Source organism: Xenopus laevis, chromosome 3L (genome assembly GCF_017654675.1).
Source record: "Xenopus laevis strain J_2021 chromosome 3L, Xenopus_laevis_v10.1, whole genome shotgun sequence".
In the NCBI taxonomy this organism is placed as follows: Eukaryota; Metazoa; Chordata; class Amphibia; order Anura; family Pipidae; genus Xenopus; species Xenopus laevis.
Genome location: NC_054375.1, coordinates 130,163,572 through 130,186,217, shown reverse-complemented (window position 1 = coordinate 130,186,217; position 22,646 = coordinate 130,163,572). Strand labels below are relative to the sequence as shown.

At 40.6% G+C, this 22,646-nt stretch overlaps 2 protein-coding genes across 2 annotated transcripts in view; both read left to right on the top strand.

Moving 5' to 3' along the window:
- Positions 1–1,986: 1,986 nt before the first annotated feature.
- Positions 1,987–9,336, top strand: LOC121401574 (gastrokine-1-like). Its single transcript, XM_041586959.1, has 6 exons — positions 1,987–2,041; positions 3,095–3,148; positions 3,759–3,896; positions 5,247–5,357; positions 7,725–7,863; positions 9,014–9,336. Exons 1-6 carry the CDS (start codon positions 2,030–2,032, stop codon positions 9,100–9,102), a joined length of 543 nt encoding a protein of 180 aa, XP_041442893.1. The 5' UTR covers positions 1,987–2,029; the 3' UTR covers positions 9,103–9,336.
- A 6,973-nt stretch (positions 9,337–16,309) lies between these two features.
- antxr1.L (ANTXR cell adhesion molecule 1 L homeolog) overlaps positions 16,310–22,646 on the top strand; it is a 110,304-nt gene continuing 103,967 nt past the window's right edge. Inside the window, exon 1 of the mRNA XM_018253412.2 lies at positions 16,310–16,771. Coding sequence (XP_018108901.1) covers positions 16,626–16,771 — 146 coding nt within the window. The 5' untranslated portion in view covers positions 16,310–16,625. The remainder of the gene's footprint in view (positions 16,772–22,646) is intronic.

Here is a 22,646-nt window from a genome sequence, read left to right as displayed (position 1 = left end):
GTACGATCCAAGGATTTTTATTCGGATACCCGGAAAGGTTTGTAGAAGGTCCCCATAGGCTAACATAGCAATTCGGCAGGTTTAATTTGGCGAAGTATTGAAGTCGAAGGTTTTTAAAGAGACAGTACTTAGATTATCGAATGGTTGGATATTCGAATGATTTTTACTTCGAATCGAAGTTGAAGTAAATTTGAAGTCGTAATATCCTATTCGATGGTCGAAGTATCCAAAAAATTACTTTGAATTTCGAAGTTTTTGTACTTCGAAAATTCACTCGAACCTTAGTAAATCTGCCCCTCAGTGTCAGTAAGACGATCAACTCGCATTGAGCCTAGCGTTGATACGCCAGCGTGAACGTGAACCTGCGCCGGCGCAGTCTGTACTTGTCCCACTGAGTCCTCACACTCATTGACTTTAATGCATTTGGACCAAATAGTCACGTGTATAAAAATTGACGATCGCTTCAAAATTGCCGCATCTCAAAATTATTTGGACGCCCAATGACTTGAATGCGTTTCACGAATTTTTTGCCGTTTTGCGAATTTTGCTGAAAAGCTGCACAGATTCGCCCATCTGTCCAGCCTCTTCCAAGGCTGCTCAAACATACTTTACCCTCTACTCTTCGGAACAGGTTTTCCAGCTTATTACATTATTGGTGGGATATACAATATATTCATATGGAAGAGGTTGGGCACTAATGTTGGGGATCAGGCTGGTTCGCATTGATTTTACAGTTTAACAGGTGTTCACAGTTGGGTTGAAGTCAGAGCTCTGTGCAGACCAGTCCTCCTCCATGTCTGCAAACCCATTCTGTATGGACCATAATTTGTGCATGGGAACATTATCCTGTTGAAACATGAAAAGACCTTCCCCAAACTGTTGCCACAAAGAAGGAAACATGAAATTTTCAAGAATCAAACATATGAAGGTGACCATTTCTACACTAAGTTATAGAAAGTAGAAAGATGTACGATACGTAATTTTATTTTGTATGTTCACATGGACTGAGTGAATATCGCTTTTGTGGTTTTTGTCCGGGAAACATGTCAAGCGTTAGTTTGTTGTGCGCTCTACTCATGTTTTTCAACATTAACTAATAAAAGTAATGGTTTTAACACCGCTGGTGCTCCTGGATCATTTACGATTCGGGAGCAGATACACGTAGCAGCAAAGGAATCTCCTTTAAATGGCATGTAAAGGCAAAAAAATAAAATCCCATTTTTACTTTCTTTAATGAAAAAGAAACCTATCTCCAATATACTTTAATTAAAAAATGTGTACTGTTTTTATAAGAAACCTGACTGTATGCAGTGAAATTCTCCCTTCATTTACTGCTGTGAATAGGAATTGTCAGACGGTCCCTAACTGCTGAGCCGGGAAACAATCATACTTATGAACAGCAGGGGGAGCCCCCGCCTTACTTCCCAGCCATGCAGAACTCAAGCAGCTTTGTTTATGACAATCCCTAAGCAGCCCAGACCACACTGAGCATGTGCACAGTCTTAGTCTTGCAAAGATGTTTAATAAAGTTACAAGATGGTGACCCCCTGTAGCCAACTTTGAAAGCATAAATTATTTGTTTGATTAGGCTTGTGGTGCAGTAAGTTCATGTTTATATTTAGTATACAAAATACAGCATTTCTAGCCTTATTCTATTTTAGACTTTACATGCCCTTTAAGGGTCAGTGAGTACTCCCTGTTCTTTTGCTTGTTAATTTTGTGAGCAAGTGCCTGAAACTGCTCTTTTTTAATGATTGCTCTTTGTTCTATAATTGAACTCTCGCTGTGTATGCACTTTCCACCCTCTCTGTTTGCATTCCCATTGGGTTGAAAGGGTATAAAGAGAGAGTGATGAAGGGCAAAACAATTAACCAAACCTTTTTTGCAAACACATATCACCCACCGGCAGAGATTACACTGGTGCAATACAGTATGCTTTATCGTTCAGCTTGTGTTCTTATCTCTAAGCTGGAATATATAAATAAGGCTATTGCCCAGAGTCCTCACTATTTCCAGTCTCAAAGCAAAAATGGGTGCAACGGTAAGTACATTCCCTCTGGGTCACTTGTTTTTTTTTGCTGAACGTAAGGGGTCAGGGGGTGAGCAGTGTCGGATATAGTAAAAGGGCATTTAAAGGAGAACTAAAGCTTAACTAAAGAAGTAGGCTACAAATGTTGTACGTTGTGGTTTGGGCTTCTATACCAGCCCAAGGCAACCACAGCCCTTTAGCAGTAAAGATCTGTGTCTCCAAAGATGCCCCAGTAGCTCCCCATCTTCTTTTCTGCTGATTCACTGCACATGCTCTGTGCTGCTGTCACTTACTGAGCTTAAGGGCCCACTCACAATATACGGTACACATAGAATAGAAATGTCACAATATAAGGCTGATTAGTAATTAATACAGATAATTACTACATGGTAGCACAGATACCAGTGCAACTAGCATCAGAATTTAATAATCAGCCCTGTAGCATCAGCTTATATTACAGACCAACCTCATTTTCTGCTGGATAATTAGTGACGACCCCTAAGTTTAGCTTCTCAACAGCTGCTCAGAGCCCACTGAGCATGTGAGTGTCGCAGACACTTTCCAAAATTGTGAGCCCCTGTGACAAGTTTGAAGTCCTGGATCATTGCTGCTATTGACAAGCTGAAACTTTAGGCTGTCACTATAAGTACAGTATATAAAATATGGCATTTTTAGCCATATTAATTTTTAGGGTTTAGTTCTCCTTTAAGAGGATAAAAGGAGATGCAGGTGGACATTGTGATCAGAAATAACAATAATGACAGATATTTCTTAATTAATGTTTAACATAAACTCTATATGGCCCTATGGAGTCTGAATCAGACTTAAAATAGTCTATGGCAGGAAAATTGGAAAATAGACCTACCGTAGCTGTTGCATTTATAGATAGTCAGGTGCTGAAGCCCCTCAAGGAAATAAAATACTGTTTGCAAATAGGAATAAGGCACTATGTATACTTTATAGCAAATGAAGGATAACACAGTGCTGTTTTGTAGTTACTGCAAATATATTAGTTTTCACAAAATACAATATTGTTTGAAACACAATGCCTTTTGTATTCCACAGATCCTGTTTGTGACCCTACTGGGAGCTTTTATTCATCCTTTACTTGCAGATGAGGTAAGAGGGAGCCTTTCACAGCTCACAAATGATTATATTGCAAAATGCCCTGAAACTTAAGGACCTGTATACGTTTTTTTCTCATTTCTCTTATTTCATTCTCAGTTAATTTCTTTAGTAATGTTAATAAAAGATGTCCGGTATTCACGAAGCAGCTGTTATATACTGGAATAGACTAGTCATGGGAATGCAGAGACAGCAACAACAATGAGAAAACTTTCTGGTGGTAACAAACGTGGGCTGTGATTGGCTATTTGGTAGCCTCTATGGGGACTGGCAGACTACAGGAGGCTCTATTTGGCAGTACACCTGGTTTTTATGCAACTAAAACTTGCCTCCAAGCCTGGAATTAAAAAATAAGCACCTGCTTTGAGGCCACTGGGAGCAACAATCAAGGGGTTGAGGAGTAACATGTTGTTCATGAGCCACAAGTTGGGGATCACTGATCTACCCGTTACTCTCAACTCCCAGCATCAACCCAACAATTGAGGTTCACCTGTATGCCTATACCTTCTTTCTGTCGTTTACTGTATGTGTTGGGCTTTATAGTGATATTGAAATGAAACTGCTTTGATTGTAACTGACTTTCTTGTAAATCTGTTTATTCCAGTCATACCAATATGCCGAACAAGGACCCAACGGAATAACGATGTACCACACAGTGAACATTAATGAGCAAGTCAAGGTTGTCGTTTTTAACGTATACTCAGGCAAGCAATCAGCTAATGCAGTCTTTGATTACAGGCAGGTAAGGGTCACACTATTCCATGATAAAGTATTACGCACAGATTGCAACCCCCCAGCCTCCAGTGAGGTGGACCACTACCATAACAAACAGAATATCAAATATATACAACTCTATTAGGCCTATAAAATCTTGAATATTAAAATGGGTGGGATAGATATTCTTCTTCTTTGTATATGTTTAAAGATAAGGTATTGTAAAATAACTGGTATACTGTAAGTGACAGCTAGGGTCAGTAATCATACCCTGAGTCTTAGGACTAGGTCAGATGAGGGGCTTATGGGTGGCACTCAGTTTTCTCCCTATGCTGCTGCATGGCCAAGTGTCATAGTGGAAACTGCAAACAGTGTTTACCATAACCAGTTGTCAGTATTAGTAGTGTCTCTGTATTAGATTAGTGACATGATGGGCGCTCACTTCCCGTGACTATGTAATATACCCCTTCTATCTAGGAGCATAACTCCCGCAGTACTCTTAATCACCCATTTCCGTTATTCTAAGAATAAAAGAAGTCCTTTCTTTGACTCATACTACGATTCCGTCCCCCATTATTTATACTGGGGGTAAATACCCATACCCTGCTTGGGGTAACTAAAACAGATACCTCTTTTAGGATCTGTGTTTAGGGACCCTAAAGGAATAAGGGATATCCATGTCTCCTTAGACCTGAGAAACTCACACAGTGTTTGTGATTTATACAGGATACCCAATTTGCAGCCCCCTCCAAAAAAAAAATGTAGGGCTTATCAAGATTGGGCAGGGGTTGGGTGGATAATTGATGTAACTGGGTGGACTAATTGGCTAATTTTTGACCCCATGGGAGACACACGCTCAGATTCGGGGGAAATTTAGTCACCCGGCGATAAATCGCCTCTTCTTCGGGGCGACTTACCTCCCAAACTGCCTCTGCCGGCTAGAATCTAAATCACTGGCGGGATTGCACTTGGAGCGCTTCATTTTCCAAAATCTCCTTAAGTTTCCTTGTGAGGCAACTTCGGGTGACTTAGGAAAAAGAAGCACACCAATTGCCATCCCGCTAGCGGTTTACATTCTAGCCTGCGGGAAGCAGTTTGGGGAGACTAGTCGCCGAAGAAGAGACGATTTGTCGCTGGGCGACTAATCTCCCCGAATCTGAGCGTGTGTCTCTGCCCTTAGCATACAGTAATGTATAGTTCATCAAGTTGGGTGAACTGAACCAATTACAAATCTAGTAGCCTTGTTTTGTTGGGGGTCCCAAAGAAATACCAATAAAAATAAATAAGTAGCTTTTCTGGAAGGATAATGGCACTTTAATAATTAAATGCCAAAAGGTTTAAAGCAATATAATGACTGATACAACTTTGTGTTTCATAGAATATTATTGCCTACCATATGCCTTACAGAGGGATCTGTGTCGTGGCTCACATGGATATCGCCACCTTCCCAGGACTAGGAATTTTTAACAAATTCATTCACACCAAGAGGGTAAATACCTGTTTACAAGCTCTACCACATGTTGTGTGCTCATGTTCAGATAATTGATCTCTGTGCAGATAATAGATCTGTGTGCCATTTACCAAGCTAGCGCTCCTTTATATCAGAACTTCACACATTAATAATAAAAGTCAATTCCCAGGTTTATTTAAATATTCGCAAGATATTTTCAGGTTGAATAGTACTAGACATTACTATGAAATACACGATACAAACCGATAATGTGACAGTATTTCTCTTAAAATTATCATGAAAGTATAAAAACAATTGAACAATTCCAGCTTTTAAAATTTGGATTTGCTGCACATAGAACTCAGTGGCATAAAACACTTTTTATATCTATATAGGGTCACTCACTCCGAGTTCCCCTTATAATTCCTTTACTTTGCAGTTTAAAATAGCACTAAGAACCTGTATAAAATCTTGCTCCTGGCTGGGGTCTACAAGTTAAAATTTAACTTGCAAAATATAAAAAAATGTCAAATTGAACTGCTGTCATTAAGCCTAATCTTCCAGTGGGGCTTCAGGCAGAGCAAACTTCTATGCATTTCGCACTTTGGGGCAAATTTACTAACCTCCGAAAATTCACCAGCGATGGCTTCATTTACAGCGCAACACTTCGCCAGGCGTTGATTCGCTAGGACAACGCTAATTCACTAAAATCCAAAGTTGCGTCCAGGGCGCCAAACGCTGGCGAAGTTGCACTAACATTACTGCCCCAAGCAAAGGGAAGTTGCGCTATCGTTCACTAATTTGCATATGAAGGAAATTTAAAGTACAATGGACGTATATGTTGCAGCAAATACATTACACTACAAGGAAACCTTAATAAAATAAATAGTTATATTGCCCTACACATGAGCCCAGTGTATAGTTTATGTGACATATGTTAGAAAATGTAGGGGGCAAGCAGGTTACCCCCAAAAAAATGTACTCTTTTTTGCAGCCTGTGACACTGAAAAAAGGAAAAGACGCCAGCGTATTTTGGGATTTAGAATAATTTTCTACTAAATTTTGAGGAAGTCCTATCTACTCTATTGCACTTATCCTGGTACCCAAAATGACGTCACTAATTTTCGCCAGTGTTAGTCACTTCGCCCTTTAGTAAATTTGCCCCTTTGTGCTTTCAGTTTTAAAAGCCCTCATCTCTTACCCCTTTAGATTGCCCACACTAAGTTCTACGCCAGGAAAACCTATCATTCACAAATCATAATTTGTGCTCATATTCAGATAATTGATCTCTTTGCAGATACTAGATCTCAGTTATATCTCTGTTACCCATAAGCCCAAAATGCAGCAGATCTAATAATATCATGTAAGCCACTCCAAAGTTGTACCTTTTAGTAAATCGCCCCCCCCCCATGATCTCAAGAGATCTGCAAATTCATATGTTGAGCTCCTTGCTTTATTGTTAATGCATATTTTCTTTTGAACCCCTATAATTAAACAAAATAATTCATATAAGCTCCTTATCTACAGTATATTGTTTTGCAATCAAATGACTAACCAGCAGGTAACTGCTATCCACCTGTCTGAAAGCAAATATCTGATAGGCTTCTGTGGGTAACTAGACCTGGAGCAAACTTTGCAACATTACCCCATATGTTTTGGTTTGTCTATCTTTTAAATGCATTGGTTTGCAATTCTTTGTTACTGGGATGCAATATCTGAATGTCCCTTAAAGGAGAAGGAAAGCTCAAATCCATGGGAGAATTAAAGGAGAAGGAAAGCTCAAATCCATGGGAGAATTAAAGGAGAAGGAAAGCTCCAATCCAAGGGTAGTGCCAAATGTTAGGGCACCCCCAAGGATTGTGATGACTTATCCAATACCCCTGGTTGGTCATTCTGTTAGCAGAAAACTGCACCAGCCGGGGCACTTACGAGCGAGTGATCCTCTTCATCCCTTCTTCTTTCTTCAAAACCCAGTGACAGATGCATGTACAGCAGAGAGAAAAAGCTGTATTTTTAAGACCGACTTTTAACTCTACTGCACATGCGCCTCTACGTAAAAAAAAAAGAATGAAGAGGATCACTCACTCAAATTTGCCCTTGGCTGCTGCAGTTTTCTGCTAACAGGAGCACCAGACTGGGGTATCGGGTAAATCATTACAATCTTTCGGGGGTGCCCTAACATTTGGCTTTACTCATGGATTGGAGTTTTCCTTCTCCTTTAATTCCCCCATTTTAATGAAGCCATTTAGGAATATATTTCCTAGAGATCCTTCCATATGGCTTATATTTATAATAGAGACAAAATGGAAACTATTCCAAATGCAATAAAATTGATTCAGTTCTTTTCTTCCCCTGAAATAGAGTTGTTGGCTGAAAACATCTTTTGTCATTTTCCCACCATTGCAGGAGAAAGAAAAGGAGCTGAATAAGTTGCTGAAACACTACGAAATCACCAACCAGCAAGTAGGCGATCTGTCCCAGTTTGGGAATGCCGTGGATGGACTATGCTGGGGAGTCCCCACTTATTGGGCTACTGAGAAACCTAGTGAGTACCGTAGATCTTACATCATTTGAGAACATCTATCCTTATCTATATGAATTGGCCAACAGTACTATGAATTAGACAAAAGGGAGTACAAGAAGCAGTGGGCCCCTGTAATTACCACCAACCTCTAGAAGAAGTGCATTGAGACTAGGGATGCACCAAATCCACTATCTTGGATTTGGCCGAACCCCAGAATCCTTCATAAAAGATACGGCCAAATACCGAATCCTAATTTGCATATGCAAATTAGGGGTGGGAAGGAGAAAATATTTTAACTTCCTTGTTTTGTGACAAAAAGTCACCCGATTTCACAAAAAATGTGGTTGAATACCGAACCGAATCCTAATTTGCACATGCACATTAGGATTCGGATTCGGTTCGGCCGGGCAGAAGGATTCGGCCAAAAACAAATCCTGCTGAAAAAGGCAGAATCCTGGCCAAATCCTGAACCGAATCCTGGATTCTGTGCATCGCTACTGTAAATTCCCGTGGGGAGAAGTTTGTTGTCCCTGGGGCGAAATTTACTCCATTTCAAAATTTTACTAAAGAAAATTAAAATATTAATTAAACCCAATAGACTGGTTTTGCTTCCAATAAGGATTAATTATATTTTAGGGATCAATACAAGGTACTGTTTTATTATTGCAGAGAAAAAGGAAATTATTTTTAAAACTTTGAATTATTTGATTAAAATGGAGTCTATGGGAGACGGCCTTCTGGTAATTCGGGGCTTTCCGGATACCGGGTTTCCAGATAACGGATCCCATACCGTTATCTGCTAATGGGTCATATTATGTAATGTTATTATGTTTATGGATAACAGGTTTCCAAACAATGGATCCCAAGCAGATGTACAAGCATAGGGGTTCTACTGTAGTACCTACAGAAGCTTGGATGATTTAGTTTTACTTTAAAGGGGTAGTAAACCCTTAAGTTAAATGTTAGTATGTTACAGAATAGTCAATTTTAAGCAAACGGGAGAGCTGCTGAATAAAAAGGTAAATAACTCAAAAACTACAAATAATAAAAAATGAAATCCAATTGCAAATTGTCTCAGAATATCGCTCTCTACATCATACTAAAAGTTAATTCAAAGATGAACAACCCCTTTAAATGTTCTGTATATCACAAAAGTGTTTTTTTCTTTCAGGGCCAAGGGCGGGCTTCGGAGCTCAGGGTTGCGCTGGAATACATTTCCTTTTCATACATGTCGGATTGTGTGCAGGGTTTCATTTTTAATGCCTGCAATAAGAACATCATGGAAGGGGGCAAAATCTCTGCAAGTCCAGGCCACAGAATCAGAATCATCTATTTCATTTATATCAACGTGAGAAAAACACCTAGAGCATTTCTCTCTACTCAGGGACTCAGTGTAACTCAATGTAAATTGTATGTGCTCTATATTCTTGTTACTATGTCTTCCCTGTGGTCAGTCTGTGCATTGGACTATAATAAAATAAGGATTGAAGATAATTCAGTGATGTGTTTGATTGATCCAATAAATAATACCTAGGCTGTCTATTAACTCAAACTAGAGACAGAGTTAGGTCGCAGCAGTCTGGTTACAGCATTCTAAGAGGCAGATTAACTAAAGATCAAAGTGGCTAACGCTAGCGACTTTTTGCCAGAAATCACATCTGCAGGGACATCGCCAATTCACTAACAGGCACAAATAACGGTTTGCTATCGAAAGAGACCGTCGCTAGCGTTTATTCGCGAATGGTAGTTGCTCCGCAAATTCACTAAAGTGCGGGTTTTACTGAACGTTACCTCTTTCGCCAGAGTTGACTTCGCCACCTTAGACCAGACGAACTGCTAAAATGAAGCTAGATCCTCCTCAATCTTCTGTCATTTACATCATATCCTGTCTGCCTGGAAATGCATTAAAGTTGAAAAAACGCTGGCGACTTTTCCTTTTTTTTAAGCGGGATTGCCGGCAAAATTCCTAACAAACTTTTTTGGGTTAACATTTTTAGCCAGACATTTGAGGGCCGAGGAACATTCGTTTTACAGTGGGCTCATTTTCTGATGTACCCACCCTATTTAAATTGACCTAAGCGTAAGATCACTAGCGACTTTTCGCTAGGCATAAGCATACGCTTAAAAGAAGTATCACTAGCGAAAAGTTGCCAGCGTTCAGCACACAGGACGCAACTTCACATTTTAGTGAATTAGAGTAGTGGTAACAATTTGCGCCTGGCCAAGTGGTGCGAAGTGGTTGCTGGAGACAATTCGCCTTTTAGTAAATCTGCCCCTCAGGGCTCAGCATCACGGCCTATGTAGTGGCAGTTAGTAGAAAACATACAAATGACAAAGTAAACAAATGAGAATAGGATTCTTATGGGCCTGAAATGACTTGATCGGGATCTGATGATTTCCATTGCCTGGATTCGAATGAACATAAAACTATGGGATGGTACATTAGTTAAGGCAGTTTCTGTTAAAGTACTTAAATAAGGCAAAGGATACTTCATTGCACGGGGTCTCCTCAAGCCCTGGTTTGTACGACACAGTAAAAGAGGTAAGTAAATAAAAGCAACTCAAGCCAAAACGCTTTTCCCCCCCTGCAAACTGCAGCAGAAAAAAGCTGTGGAGGAGTTTGGATTTAATGCAGCTTAAACAGTTGCTATTTGCAACAGAAAGATAATTTACTTATACAGTACAGGTATGGGATGTATTTTCCAGAATTCTTGGGACCCGGGGTTTTCCGGATAAGGGATCTTCCAGTAATCTGAATCTCCATACCTTAAATCTACTAAAAATCATTTAAACATTAATTAAACCCAATTGGATTATTTTCCTCCAATAAGGATTAATTTTAGTTGGGATCAAGTACAAGGTACTGTTTTATTATTACAGAGAAAAAGGAAATACTTTCTAAAATTTTGAATTATTTAATTAAAATAAGAGTTTATGGGAGATGGCCTTCCTGTAATTCGGGGCTTTCCAGATACCGGGTTTCCAGATAACGGATCCCATACCGTTATCTGCTAATGGGTCATATTATGTAAAGCAGTGTAAGAAAGAAAAAGACGTTGTAGACAATATGATTGTGTATTTGCTATTTATATGTTGCTCCATTCTCCCTTCTACAGGTATCGATGTGTTATGTGGAAACTTCTTATCCAGGAAGCTCTGAATTATGGGAAGGTTGTGTCCGATTGACTCTATTTCATCCAAATAATTTACATTTTTTAAAATGATTTCTCCATGTTAATAAAACGGTACCTTATACTTGATCTCAACTAAGTTATAATTAATCCTGATTGAAGGCAAAACAAATCCTATTGAGTTTATTTAATGTTTCAATTATTTTTTAGTAGACTTAAGGCATGAAGATCCAAACTACAGGAAGATCCATTATCTGGAAACCGCGGGGTCCCGAGTATTCTGGATAACAGATCCCTGACCTGTACCTTATGGCACAGTAAAGATCCTGCAAGACACATAGCACACATCATCAAAGAGATACATATGGATGTACACTATACATTAATTTACATAGGCACATAACATGTCATGAGATTAAAGAAAATCCTGTTTTCCACAACTCCATCACTCCACATAGCTCTCTATACATTTTTCAGGCAGACACTTTTTTTGCTTTGACAACAGTGTACATTGAAGGGGCGTTTTACCCTGATGGAATATAGTACAGGCTTGTAAATATTATGCCCAAAGTCCTTCCATATGTTGAGCAGATGCTTCTTGAGAATAAAAATCCTGCTAAAGTAAGCTCTTAAATTGATGCCTCATTTACGTAATGCTCTACACAGGGGTTTTTATTACTAACGGCGGATTTTATAGGAAGGGTACATTTCTGAAGGTTTTATGTACAGGATTAACACTTTGGATTCCATAAATGTCCCCAATGTACTGGAAGACATCTCATTGTTGATGACCTGCAATGAGGCCTCCATTCATGATATACAGTACAACCAGTTCTATTGTCACCTCTAAATACAGCTACATGCCTGTGATTGATTGGATATCAACAAATCTGGCCATCCACATGGATTATTAAATAGCATTAACCTGCTCCATTAGGGATCTGCTAATGTCTCTGTACATCTTTATCCTATGACAAAACATGGACACCACAGTTCTTTAGGATCCTACAATTTAAGCTTTTCCAGTTTAAGTATAGTCTTAGTCGCTTTCTAACTGGTTCTACACAAAGGGAATTTTCTGGAAAATACTATCCCCACTACTTCGCCTTGATGCTCTTGCTCACTGTACCTCAATATCTTACTCTGCTGGGAGATACTGTCACAGGAGTTTGTTTGTCCATTGCTAACATCATTCATAGGTTCCCCCTATTTCTCTATGAAATGTGACGGTAATGTCTTGTCTACTGAGGGCTACCTATACCTATAGAAATTGCGCTCTCTGCACTAGAAGAGACGAATTTCTGGGTTGAAAACTGGAAATTTGGCTCTTAGTCACCAGGAGAGGCGAGTGGATCAACTCACCTCACTGGAGGAGCGCCCCTGCCCACAGCCACAGTCCCTTCCCAGAGAATTTTATCCCACTGTTACTATAGGCACCATCTCTCCCTACTATACCTGCTATCCCACAGTCACACTCCCTTGCCAGGGACTAATTTCCCACTGCTACTATAGACACCATCTCTCCCTACTATACCTGCTATCCCATGGTCACAGTCCCTTCCCAAAGACTATTATTATAGGAACCTTCTCTCCCTACTATACCTGCTATCCCACAGTCGCAGTCCCTTCCCAGAGACTATTATCCCACTGTTACTATAGGCACCATCTCTCCCTACTATACCTGCTATCCCACAGTCACACTCCCTTCCCAGAGACTATTATCCACTGTTACTATAGGCACCATCTCTCCCTACTATACCTGCTATCCCACAGTCGCAGTCCCTTCCCAGAGACTATTATCCCACTGTTACTATAGGCACCATCTCTCCCTACTATACCTGCTATCCCACAGTCACACTCCCTTCCCAGAGACTATTATCCACTGTTACTATAGGCACCATCTCTCCCTACTATACCTGCTATCCCACAGTCGCAGTCCCTTCCCAGAGACTATTATCCCACTGTTACTATAGGCACCATCTCTCCCTACTATACCTGCTATCCCACAGTCACACTCCCTTCCCAAAGACTATTATTATAGGAACCTTCTCTCCCTACTATACCTGCTATCCCACAGTCGCAGTCCCTTCCCAGAGACTACTATTATCCCACTGCTATAGGTGTGCAGTGTTATCTGTACAGTCTGTGTATTACTCTCTTTGTCTGTTCTCTTTGAGACCTACTATGTCCGGCAGAATTACCCCTGCTTGAACTCTCTAAAGACATCTCTGGCATCTCCCATATAACTTTCTTATTAGCCAGTTTACCAGTGTGTTTTTGTCTACAAAGAACCTCCAGCTGCCAGCAGCACATACCATTACATAGCAAAGCAGTTCCAGCTGTTCAGGAGATACCAACACCAGTCAAGGAATGATTTTGATAAACATCACTTACAGCAGGGGTCTTCTTCCCATGAATGTCTATTTGTTGGTGAACTACAGATCTCAGCATCCCACAGGTGCTAGAATATATAGTCCAGCATCAGCTGGAGTGCTCAGAGTAGAGATCCCTGATGTACAAGATGGATATAACACATACCAAAGATTCCGGTGCCTTAGGGGACTGTGCATCACAGTGTTAGCCAGCACTCCACTAGCCCCGTGTCTCTCCCTCTTCCTGGTCATATCAGAGATTTATTGTGTTGCTTTTTTCAAATGCTCAGTTCCTTTTGCTGGAACTAAGCATTGTGCTGCCCCAATGCCTGGGCCGGGATTGATATCTGCTTTGAAGTCGGGTGTTTAAAGGAGAACATCTGTGTTTCGTTCATGATGGATTAAACTGTACTTGACATGTGGACTCAAAACATGTGCTAAATAAGGGTGTTAGGGTCTTCTCTGTATATTTCCTATTCAGTTGGTTTGGCATTTATAGTCCAAAATATCAAATTTTTACATCACTTACATCAGGGGTCCCCAGCTGCCAGGCCGCTGACAGTCTTGAACTGGGCCACCGAGCCTAGAGTCCAATTAAGCCTGAATTGGACGCTGACCCCTCCCGGCCTCCTCCCAACCCCTTCAATCCCTCCCAAATCCCCCCGACACTCCCCCCCCTGGTCCCCGGGCCAAAAAAGGTTGGGGGCCGCTGATTTATATCTCTGAAAAGTGAATGATTTTGGAAGAACTGAATTAGAATCCATGAATATATTAAATGAAAAGTCAGCACCAGAAAACCTGCATCGTAAGTGATTCATCATTTGTCCAAAATGTATGGATTGGGCTCCTCTTTACTGCAGACATATGGAGTATTGGGAAAGCCTGATGTACAGGTATGAGACCTGTTATCCCAAATTCTCAGGGGGGTTTCTGGATAAGGGGTCTTTCCATAATTTGGATCTCCACACTGTCTACTTTGTTTATAATGGAGTCTATGGGAGACGGCCTTTCAGTAATTTGGAAATTTCTGGATAACGGGTTCAAGGGTAACAGATCTGATACATGTATGAACCCAATTATCCCACTGATCTGTATTGCACGTCTTGGAAGTAAAGAATGAACATTATCAACAATTCTGATCAAGCCACACGTTCTAGCAAACAAGTATATAACAGGTCATTTACAAGCAGACATGCAGTGAGAAAAGAGCAATTGCCTTTTTTTTACCATAATGGAGTATTTTTTCCCAGAATTCCAAAATCATACAAGGGGCATAACACCTGGATCAATTAAGACAGATGCATCACAATTAACACAGTTGTGCTTTTTTATTGTAAATCAGAGTCCGGTTGACGCCATTTCTGGTGTTTGTTGTACAAGAAACCTTCACTCCTTATTTTTGAGGTGCAACTTTGCTGCACCGTTGAAGCAGGGTGATCAGGGAACTGCCTGGTCTGTAAGTGGTGATAGCTCCAGGGTTCCTTTGTGTCATTAGGTGCAACTGTGCTGGATTCAGAACGGGAGGCCGGGAGCACAAGCGGAACTATAGAGGAGAGCATTTTGATGCCAGTATGTTTTATGTACAACTAACTGCGGGGAAATGTGTAGGACCTCAACTGCACTTATTGTAATGTATCATAAAAGCTAAACATGCTTTGAGATTTAATGCCACCTACAAGGTAGGAGCAGGAATTGCAGGCCACAATTCTGTAGCTAGAGAGTTGTCCTTTCAAGGTGCACTCCCAAAATTGACTTGTGTCTTGAGAATGTGAGGAGCAAATGAGTAGAGGAGAAAATCAACTGAGGGATGTGTGAAGGGTGTGGATAAATATATTTGATGTGTAAATTATAGGGGGAGGGAAAATGGAACATGAAACATGCAACATGGGCTGCCATTAATTACCATGAGGCCCTTCTGAGAATCTCTGTATTATAATCTCTAATTACATTTCTGTTCAGCTCCATATCATGTGGTTGGGGCAGAACTATCAGGATATTAAGGTGAGTCTTAACATATGCCCCATGTCTGTGCAAAAACAGAATAAAGCCTTATAAATACCTTATAAATACCTAGATAATATAAATATGTATAATTTTCACTCAAATGAAACGGGGTTTGGTAAGAGAGATGAAACATTCCACTGCTTATTCATTTGCTGTGTGAAGTACAGGTATGGGACCTGTTATGCAGAATGTTCGACACCTGGGGTTTTCCATATAAGGGACCTTTACATAATTTGGAAGTGGTGATCAATTTGGAATTCCTGAGAATGGTTCTCTGGTGGAGCCAAAGCATTGAATAAACCATCTGATATGTTTCACTTTAAACACCTGTGTGTGTGCTGGACTCAGCTCTTCTATACAATTGAGATATTTCCTAGCACCCAGGCATTTGATTTTGTTTCCAGAGTGCACCTATTCGGATTACTATATATATATATATATATATATATATATATATATATATATATATATATATATATATATGTGTGTGTGTGTGTGAGTAAGTATGGGTATATATAGGTGTGCAGGGATGTATTAAGTTCCAGTGTCATCCTAAGCACTGGACCATACAGCACCCCCCCATGTGTAAAATGAAGTCACACTCACAGTGATTGTGATGTCACTTTCATGGAAATGTCACTTCCTGAGCTCCGTCCGACACTGCGCCCTCTACCCCACAACCCCAAGGTGAGGGGGATTTTTTCAATTAGGTTGAAAAAATGTTTCAAATATAGGCACTCGAGGACTGCCCCCCAAAAGCTGCCTTCCTAAACACAGGCCCTCGGGTGCCTATATATAAATACAGTCCTGTAGGTATGTATATTTTTAGTGGTTGAGCTCGACGGATTGTTGTCTTTCTTAAACCTGAATGAACTATGGGTCCTGGAATGGATAAAATGTAGAAATGTAGATTATTAGAGCCTGCATTCTACTCTCTCCCCACAAGATGTCAGGATTTATACTGTTGTTTCTTTGTTGAGAGGGGGGGATTGGTGAAAAAAAATAAAAGCTTAGACAAAGCAAGTTTCCAGGAATAACTTTTCATCCCATTAAAGAGAGCACAGCAGTGGCTCCTTCCAGCGGCATGCAAATGTGATGCAAAACTCAAGAGAACAAATGTGCAGAGAGGGACTAGGACAGTGAAATTAAAAACCCCAGCAGAAAGTTGCTCAGAGAGAAAAGAAGAAGAAGAAGCCAGGACAGTCCCTTTTGTATGGTTTGGGGTAGAAAATAGAGCACCGGCGTATCTTGTCAAGGATCTGTACTTGGAATAACTATGGCTGAGCGGTGCAGATCATGCTCTGTCCTCATCCCATTGCTCCTTACAGCATTGCTATTCCTTTGTGATGCACAGAGCTCTCCTGGACAAGGCGGCAACCCTTCTTGCTATGGAGGTTTTGACCTGTACTTTGTTTTGGACAAGTAAGTGTTGATTTATACTTTCATGCGTTAATTGACTAATTCACACATGTATTAACTAACCAATGATAATGCATTTGTTAGCTGGCTGCACCAAATGCAAAATTTGCACAATATATTTATCCCTATATCTGTTTTTGCAAGTGACGAGAAGGCTTTCAATTAAATGCTCAGTAACTCACACAAAAAATAAATGCAAATTGCTCATTTAAATTGCCGTAGCAGTTGTTTCCGACTCATGGTTTAACATAGTTTAACCTTATGAGTGCCAGGCCAGTTAAACGAGTGCGACGGCCACAGCCGGCCCAAGGGCAATCATGAAAAATATGCTCAATTTCTCTGTATCTGACACGTTGATATATGATTTGCGCCTCTCTGTCTGATATTGGCCTCATGTCAGCATCTTGCACAATTCCAAGTTTGTTCGTGGGGGGGGGGGGTTAAGATAAAGCATTTCTTATGTGTTTAGGAAAGAACTCTAATGAAAGTCCTGATGGAATGAAGATCATTTTGTCAGACAGCTAGGCTATTACTTAATATTGTTACAGTGCAATGACCTCTATCCATCCGCGATGCTCACTATGTTTCTGAAAAAGTCATCTAAGGAACTGTTGCTCTAGCCAACCCCTTTAGGAACCAGCTAAAAGACCTGGATTTTATATTGTCCTTGCTTCAATAATGAAACTTTCTTTATTCAAATCCATGAGCTCCAACATCCCCTTTACAGTGATAGACTCAGAAAAGCTGGGGTGAGATCTCTGCTGTCCAACATGAAGCTTTCCCTATTAGTCAAATCAGTGGCACAGGACCTCAGCACTGTAAGGTAGTGGCCCAGGACCTCAGCATTGCAAGGAAGTTGCACAGGACCCCAGCACTGAATGGTAGTGGCCCAGGACCCCAGCATTGCAAGGGAGTGGCACAGGACCCCAGCATTGCAAGGGAGTGGCACAGGACCCCAGCATTGCAAGGAAGTGGCCCAGGACCCCAGCATTGCATGGTAGTGGAAAGAATCCCAGTATTGCAAGGTGGTGACAGAGAACTCCAGTATTGCAAGGTGGTGGCATATGACCCCAGTATTGCAAGGTAGTGGCACAGAGCCCCAGTATTGCAAGGTGGCGGCATATGACCCCAGTATTGCAAGGTGGTGGTACAGGACCCCATTAATGCAAGGTGGCGGCACAGGACCTAAGCAATGCAAGGTAGTGGCACAGGGTTCCAGCACTGCATGGTAGTGGAAAGAACCCCAGTATCTGAAGGTCGTGGCACAGGATCCCAGTATTACACGACAGTGGCACAGGACCACAGTATTGCAAGGTATAAGACAGGACCCCAGCATTTCAAGGTAGTGGAGCTAACCCATGAACCACCATGCTGCCCTTTAAGTGAAGACACCCAATTAAGGACTACAGAGCTTTCAACATCTCAGACACTTCTGCTTTTGATAGGGTGATGCTTAAAGGTATACATGTCACTGATTTTCATCTCATAGCTTCTCATAATGTATGACATTGTATTTTTAGAACAAATGGATGGTACACTTGAATTAACCAAAGGATGCTGAGAATATGCCATAGCCCTGAATTACCTTACCCAGCACAAACACAGATACTTAACATTGAATGTGGCTTTGGATCAGTACAGCACCCAAGCTCCTTCTATATGTGTTTCTTTCAAGTTTCACTGGTGATAAAAAAAGTGAATCCTGTTAGTGCACAACAGACCACTGAATGATCCCCTTTAGTCCTTCCTATTGTACGTGTATGCTGCTGATTGCACTCGGCCCATAGCTCAAGGCATGGAAAATAAATGGCTGAAGCAGCTGTTTTTCAGCTTCAGCTGAGTATTAGCCGGAGTCTGCTGCTTCCTAGTTGCAATGATTTGCCAGCTGTGCTCGTGGAGGATTTAACTGATTTTTTTCTCCCTAGCAGATTTAGCAGATACTTGAATGTGCTCGGAGACTGCTACTCTTCCTGTCTGGGACTCATTTTGTCGCCACTAATACCAACTTTGGCTGCCATAGAATAAGCATAAAGGGTGGTAAATTGGTCTTGGCAGCTTGTAGATTTAGCAAAAGAAAATGCCATTTTAGACACAAATATTAGACTTGGCACCGCTCCATCTTTATAAAGGCGATATATGGCTTGCCTCTGTCTGTGCCATGTAATGTATGTGTAGTAATGCTCCAGGGTCACAGCAGATCAAATGAACAGATATAGTTGAGTACATATGGGTTGGGAAGATCAGTTGCTTTGTATTTGTGGGTTGTAGCGGATTCAGAGGAGTCGCATCGGAAATGTGTAGCTTCATGTACAGTGTCAGCCTTAATAGTGAACCAGCCATAATATTGTAGCTGATGACATGACATGATTTGCAGCAATGCAGCGAATGCAAGCTGCCAGACAGCCAAATTAGAGAAATCATTCTGTTCTTAATACAAGAGGAACAAGGGGCACAGTAACTCAAATGCTTTTCTTGCTGTGGATATTTTGACTATTGATTGAAATTACCATCTCCTCTTGGATAGGTGTGTCTGTGTTTTGGTCTTTGAAGTTAGATTTCTTATTAAAGGTGTCGTTCACCTTTGAGATAACTTTTAGTATGATGTAGAGAGTGATATTCTGAGACAATTTGCAATTGGTTTTCATTTTGTATTATTTTTGGTTTTTGAGTTATTTAGCTTTTTATTCAGCAGCTCTCAGATTTGCAATTTCAGCAGTCTGGCTGCCCTAGCGACCATGCATTGATTTGAATAAGAGACTGGAATATAAATAGGAGAGGCCTGAATAGAAAGATGTGTAATAAAAAGTAGCAAGAACAATAAATGCGGTGACTTACAGAACATTTGTTTTTAGATGGGGTCAGCGACCCCCATTAGAAAGCTGGAAAAAGTCAGAAGAAAAAGGCAAATAACTTATAAAGTATAAGAGGGGTCCCCAACCTTTTTTGGACCAGGGAACCGGTGCCACATTTTTTTTTCCCGAGGACCAGGGGGTGGGGTCGGCGGGATCAGCGGGGTCGGGGGAAGGGTTGGGGCAAGGGTCGCTGGGGGTCGGCAGCAAATTTGGACGCACCGGCGTTTTTTCGCACTGGGCTCGGCGGCCCAGTACGGGAGTGTTCGCGCCCCACTTCTGGCCCCTGAAGTATAACATATGAATAATGAAGACCAATTGCAAAGTTGCTAGGAATTGAACTTTCTATAACATACTCAAAGCTAACTTAAAGGCGAACCACCCCTTTGAAATACCTTGGTGATAGAATTACATTGGAGGTCTATTAGAATGGTTACCTATCACCAATCTGATCCGGTCATTTTCCATCGACCCTTACTGATACTTTAGTAAAGAAAAGCAGCATCTTATAAAAATATAACTGCTGTAAGCCCACATTATGAGCCTGTCCTGCTATGAGACTTTTCAGCTCTCCTGCTTACACTAGCCCCCCAGGTCTGCCCCTTTTATCAGTTTATGACTGATTCTTACAAAAACAAGCAGACGCAGTACTAAATACTTTTAAAATGCATTTCAACTGTATCTGAATTTTATACAGCGACAGCGAAACCTGTCTTTTACTAGAATAAGCTAGCTTTCTTTGCAGCTGCCATTTTGTTAAAGGGGAAGTTCAACTTTCCATGAAGTGGAAGTACATTAAACCTGTTCAAAAAACTTTTTAACTGGTATTCTCATTTTTTTTAAATTACATTTCTTTCTCTGCCACTTTCCAACCTATAACCTTTAATGTTGTCTGTGTTCAGTTTCATTATTATCCTTATTGTTTAACTTTATAGTCAAGCCCTATTCATCTTCCATTTTTAAATTCCTAAAGCCCTGGATAATTAAAGGGCATCTAAACCCATTAGAATGAGCGTGGGTCTGAGCACTTTTTCAATTTGCAATTTCAGTTTTAGACTGTTATTAGCAGGCTTTCAGCTTCAAATTACTCTGAGAGCCAGGGACCCTAATTGCCTCTGTACATATGCACTTCCTGCATTGATTTAACCCATGGATCACTGACTCCCAGTTGAACCAAAAGTCTGCTATTAGCAGTCAAAACATGCAAATATCTCAGAAACTGCTAAAAACAAAATGTACATATATAAATTGCCAAAATGCTCGAAGAAAGTTTATTTTTTTGGGTTTACACCACCTTTAAGCCCTAGTAACTGAATACTAGTTGGCATTCCAAACCCGCCGAAGGCAAATGTTGAAATATATTTCCCACAGTTATGTAGCTTTAAAAAACATGTACCAATGGCTGCCATCTTTGTGGTGGCATTTTATCACTCTGTACTGCACACACATTCCCAATCATCCATGCAAAATTACAGCATACTTGGAAAAAATGTTGGTTTTGCAAATCGACTTTGCAGCCCCTTAATAAATGACCCCAGGTAAGCCTGCCCCAAAGTGCCTGACAGCATCTCAGAGCCAGATATATTTTGGCAGGGAATCCAGTTCTTTGTGTATCCTTTGGCTTGAACAGAAATACTTTTGGCACCTTAGTGAAACGCGTTGAAACAGCTGTGAACAGAAATTACCATATCTAACTTTGCAAAGTATTCTGGTTATTTGGGGAGAATGGATCCAAGATGTGAAATATAATCCGCTCCCCTGCACTTATGTAGGTCCCTGTGCATTTGCTCATTGCTCCGCACAGAATTTAAAGGCGACACACTGCTTTTAATGGGGCACAGGAACAAAAAAAGGTCTTGTCTTGAATGATTCCGTGTACCTGTGAGCGGTGGTACACTTATGAACTACTGGCAAGACCCCAAAGCACAGATATTTAGCAGCTGGCTTCACATATCTAAGTTTTAAATGTTTCTGCAGCCACTTACTCTTTATTAAATCCTGCGTGTTGACAAACTGCTATTGGCCGTGGTTATAGATTGTTGAGCAAAGTGTAAAAAGAATTGAATAATCTCGCAAAATAGGGGTCAAGTTAGTTCAAATATTGAGGAGCAGTGACCACAAGGCTTCTGGGAGCTAAGGCGCCTTAGTGAAACGCGTTGTGAACAACAGTTGGGTCCCAACGAGATATTTTTCAAGTTTAAATATTCTTTTATTTTGGGTTCCTGAAACAGATTTGACTGTGGATCTCGGTGACCTTTAGTTATACTGTAACATCATAACACGCCCTTTATAATCCTGCCAAGGTCCAAGGGGCCCCAGCTACAAATAGGGGCAAAGGATTCTTTTGTCTTCCCTGAAACGAGTCCTGATTGCCTTTTGTATCAGTCATGAAACCACCATGATTGCTGCTGTTGAATTTGAGTACAGGTATGGGACCTGTCACTCAGAATGCTTGGGACCTGGGATTTTCTGGATAAGAGATCTTTCTGCAATTTGCATCTCCATACCTTAAAATACAAAAGACAGACCCGCACCTCCTTCATGAAAGCTATGTTTTTAAATTTCATCTTCTATTTCAGGCCATTAAAAACATGGGGCAGAAAGAACAGGAACCACATTGCCTGACGCGTTTTGGATCTCCATACCTTAAGTCTACTAAAAAATTATTTAAACATGACTTAAACCCAATAGAATTGTTTTGCTTCTAATAAGGATTAAATATATCTTAGTTGGGATCAAGAACAAGGTACTGCTTTAATACCACAAATAAAGGGAATAATTAAAAAAAACTTTTAATTATCTGACTTTAAAAAGCATGTAAAGGCAAAAAAATAAAATCCCATTTTTACTTTCTTTAATGAAAAAGAAACCTATCTCCAATATACTTTAATTAAAAAATGTGTACTGTTTTTATAAGAAACCTGACTGTATGCAGTGAAATTCTCACTTCATTTACTGCTGTGGATAGGAATTGTCAGACGGTCCCTAACTGCTGCAGGGAAACAATCATACTTATGTACAGCAGGGGG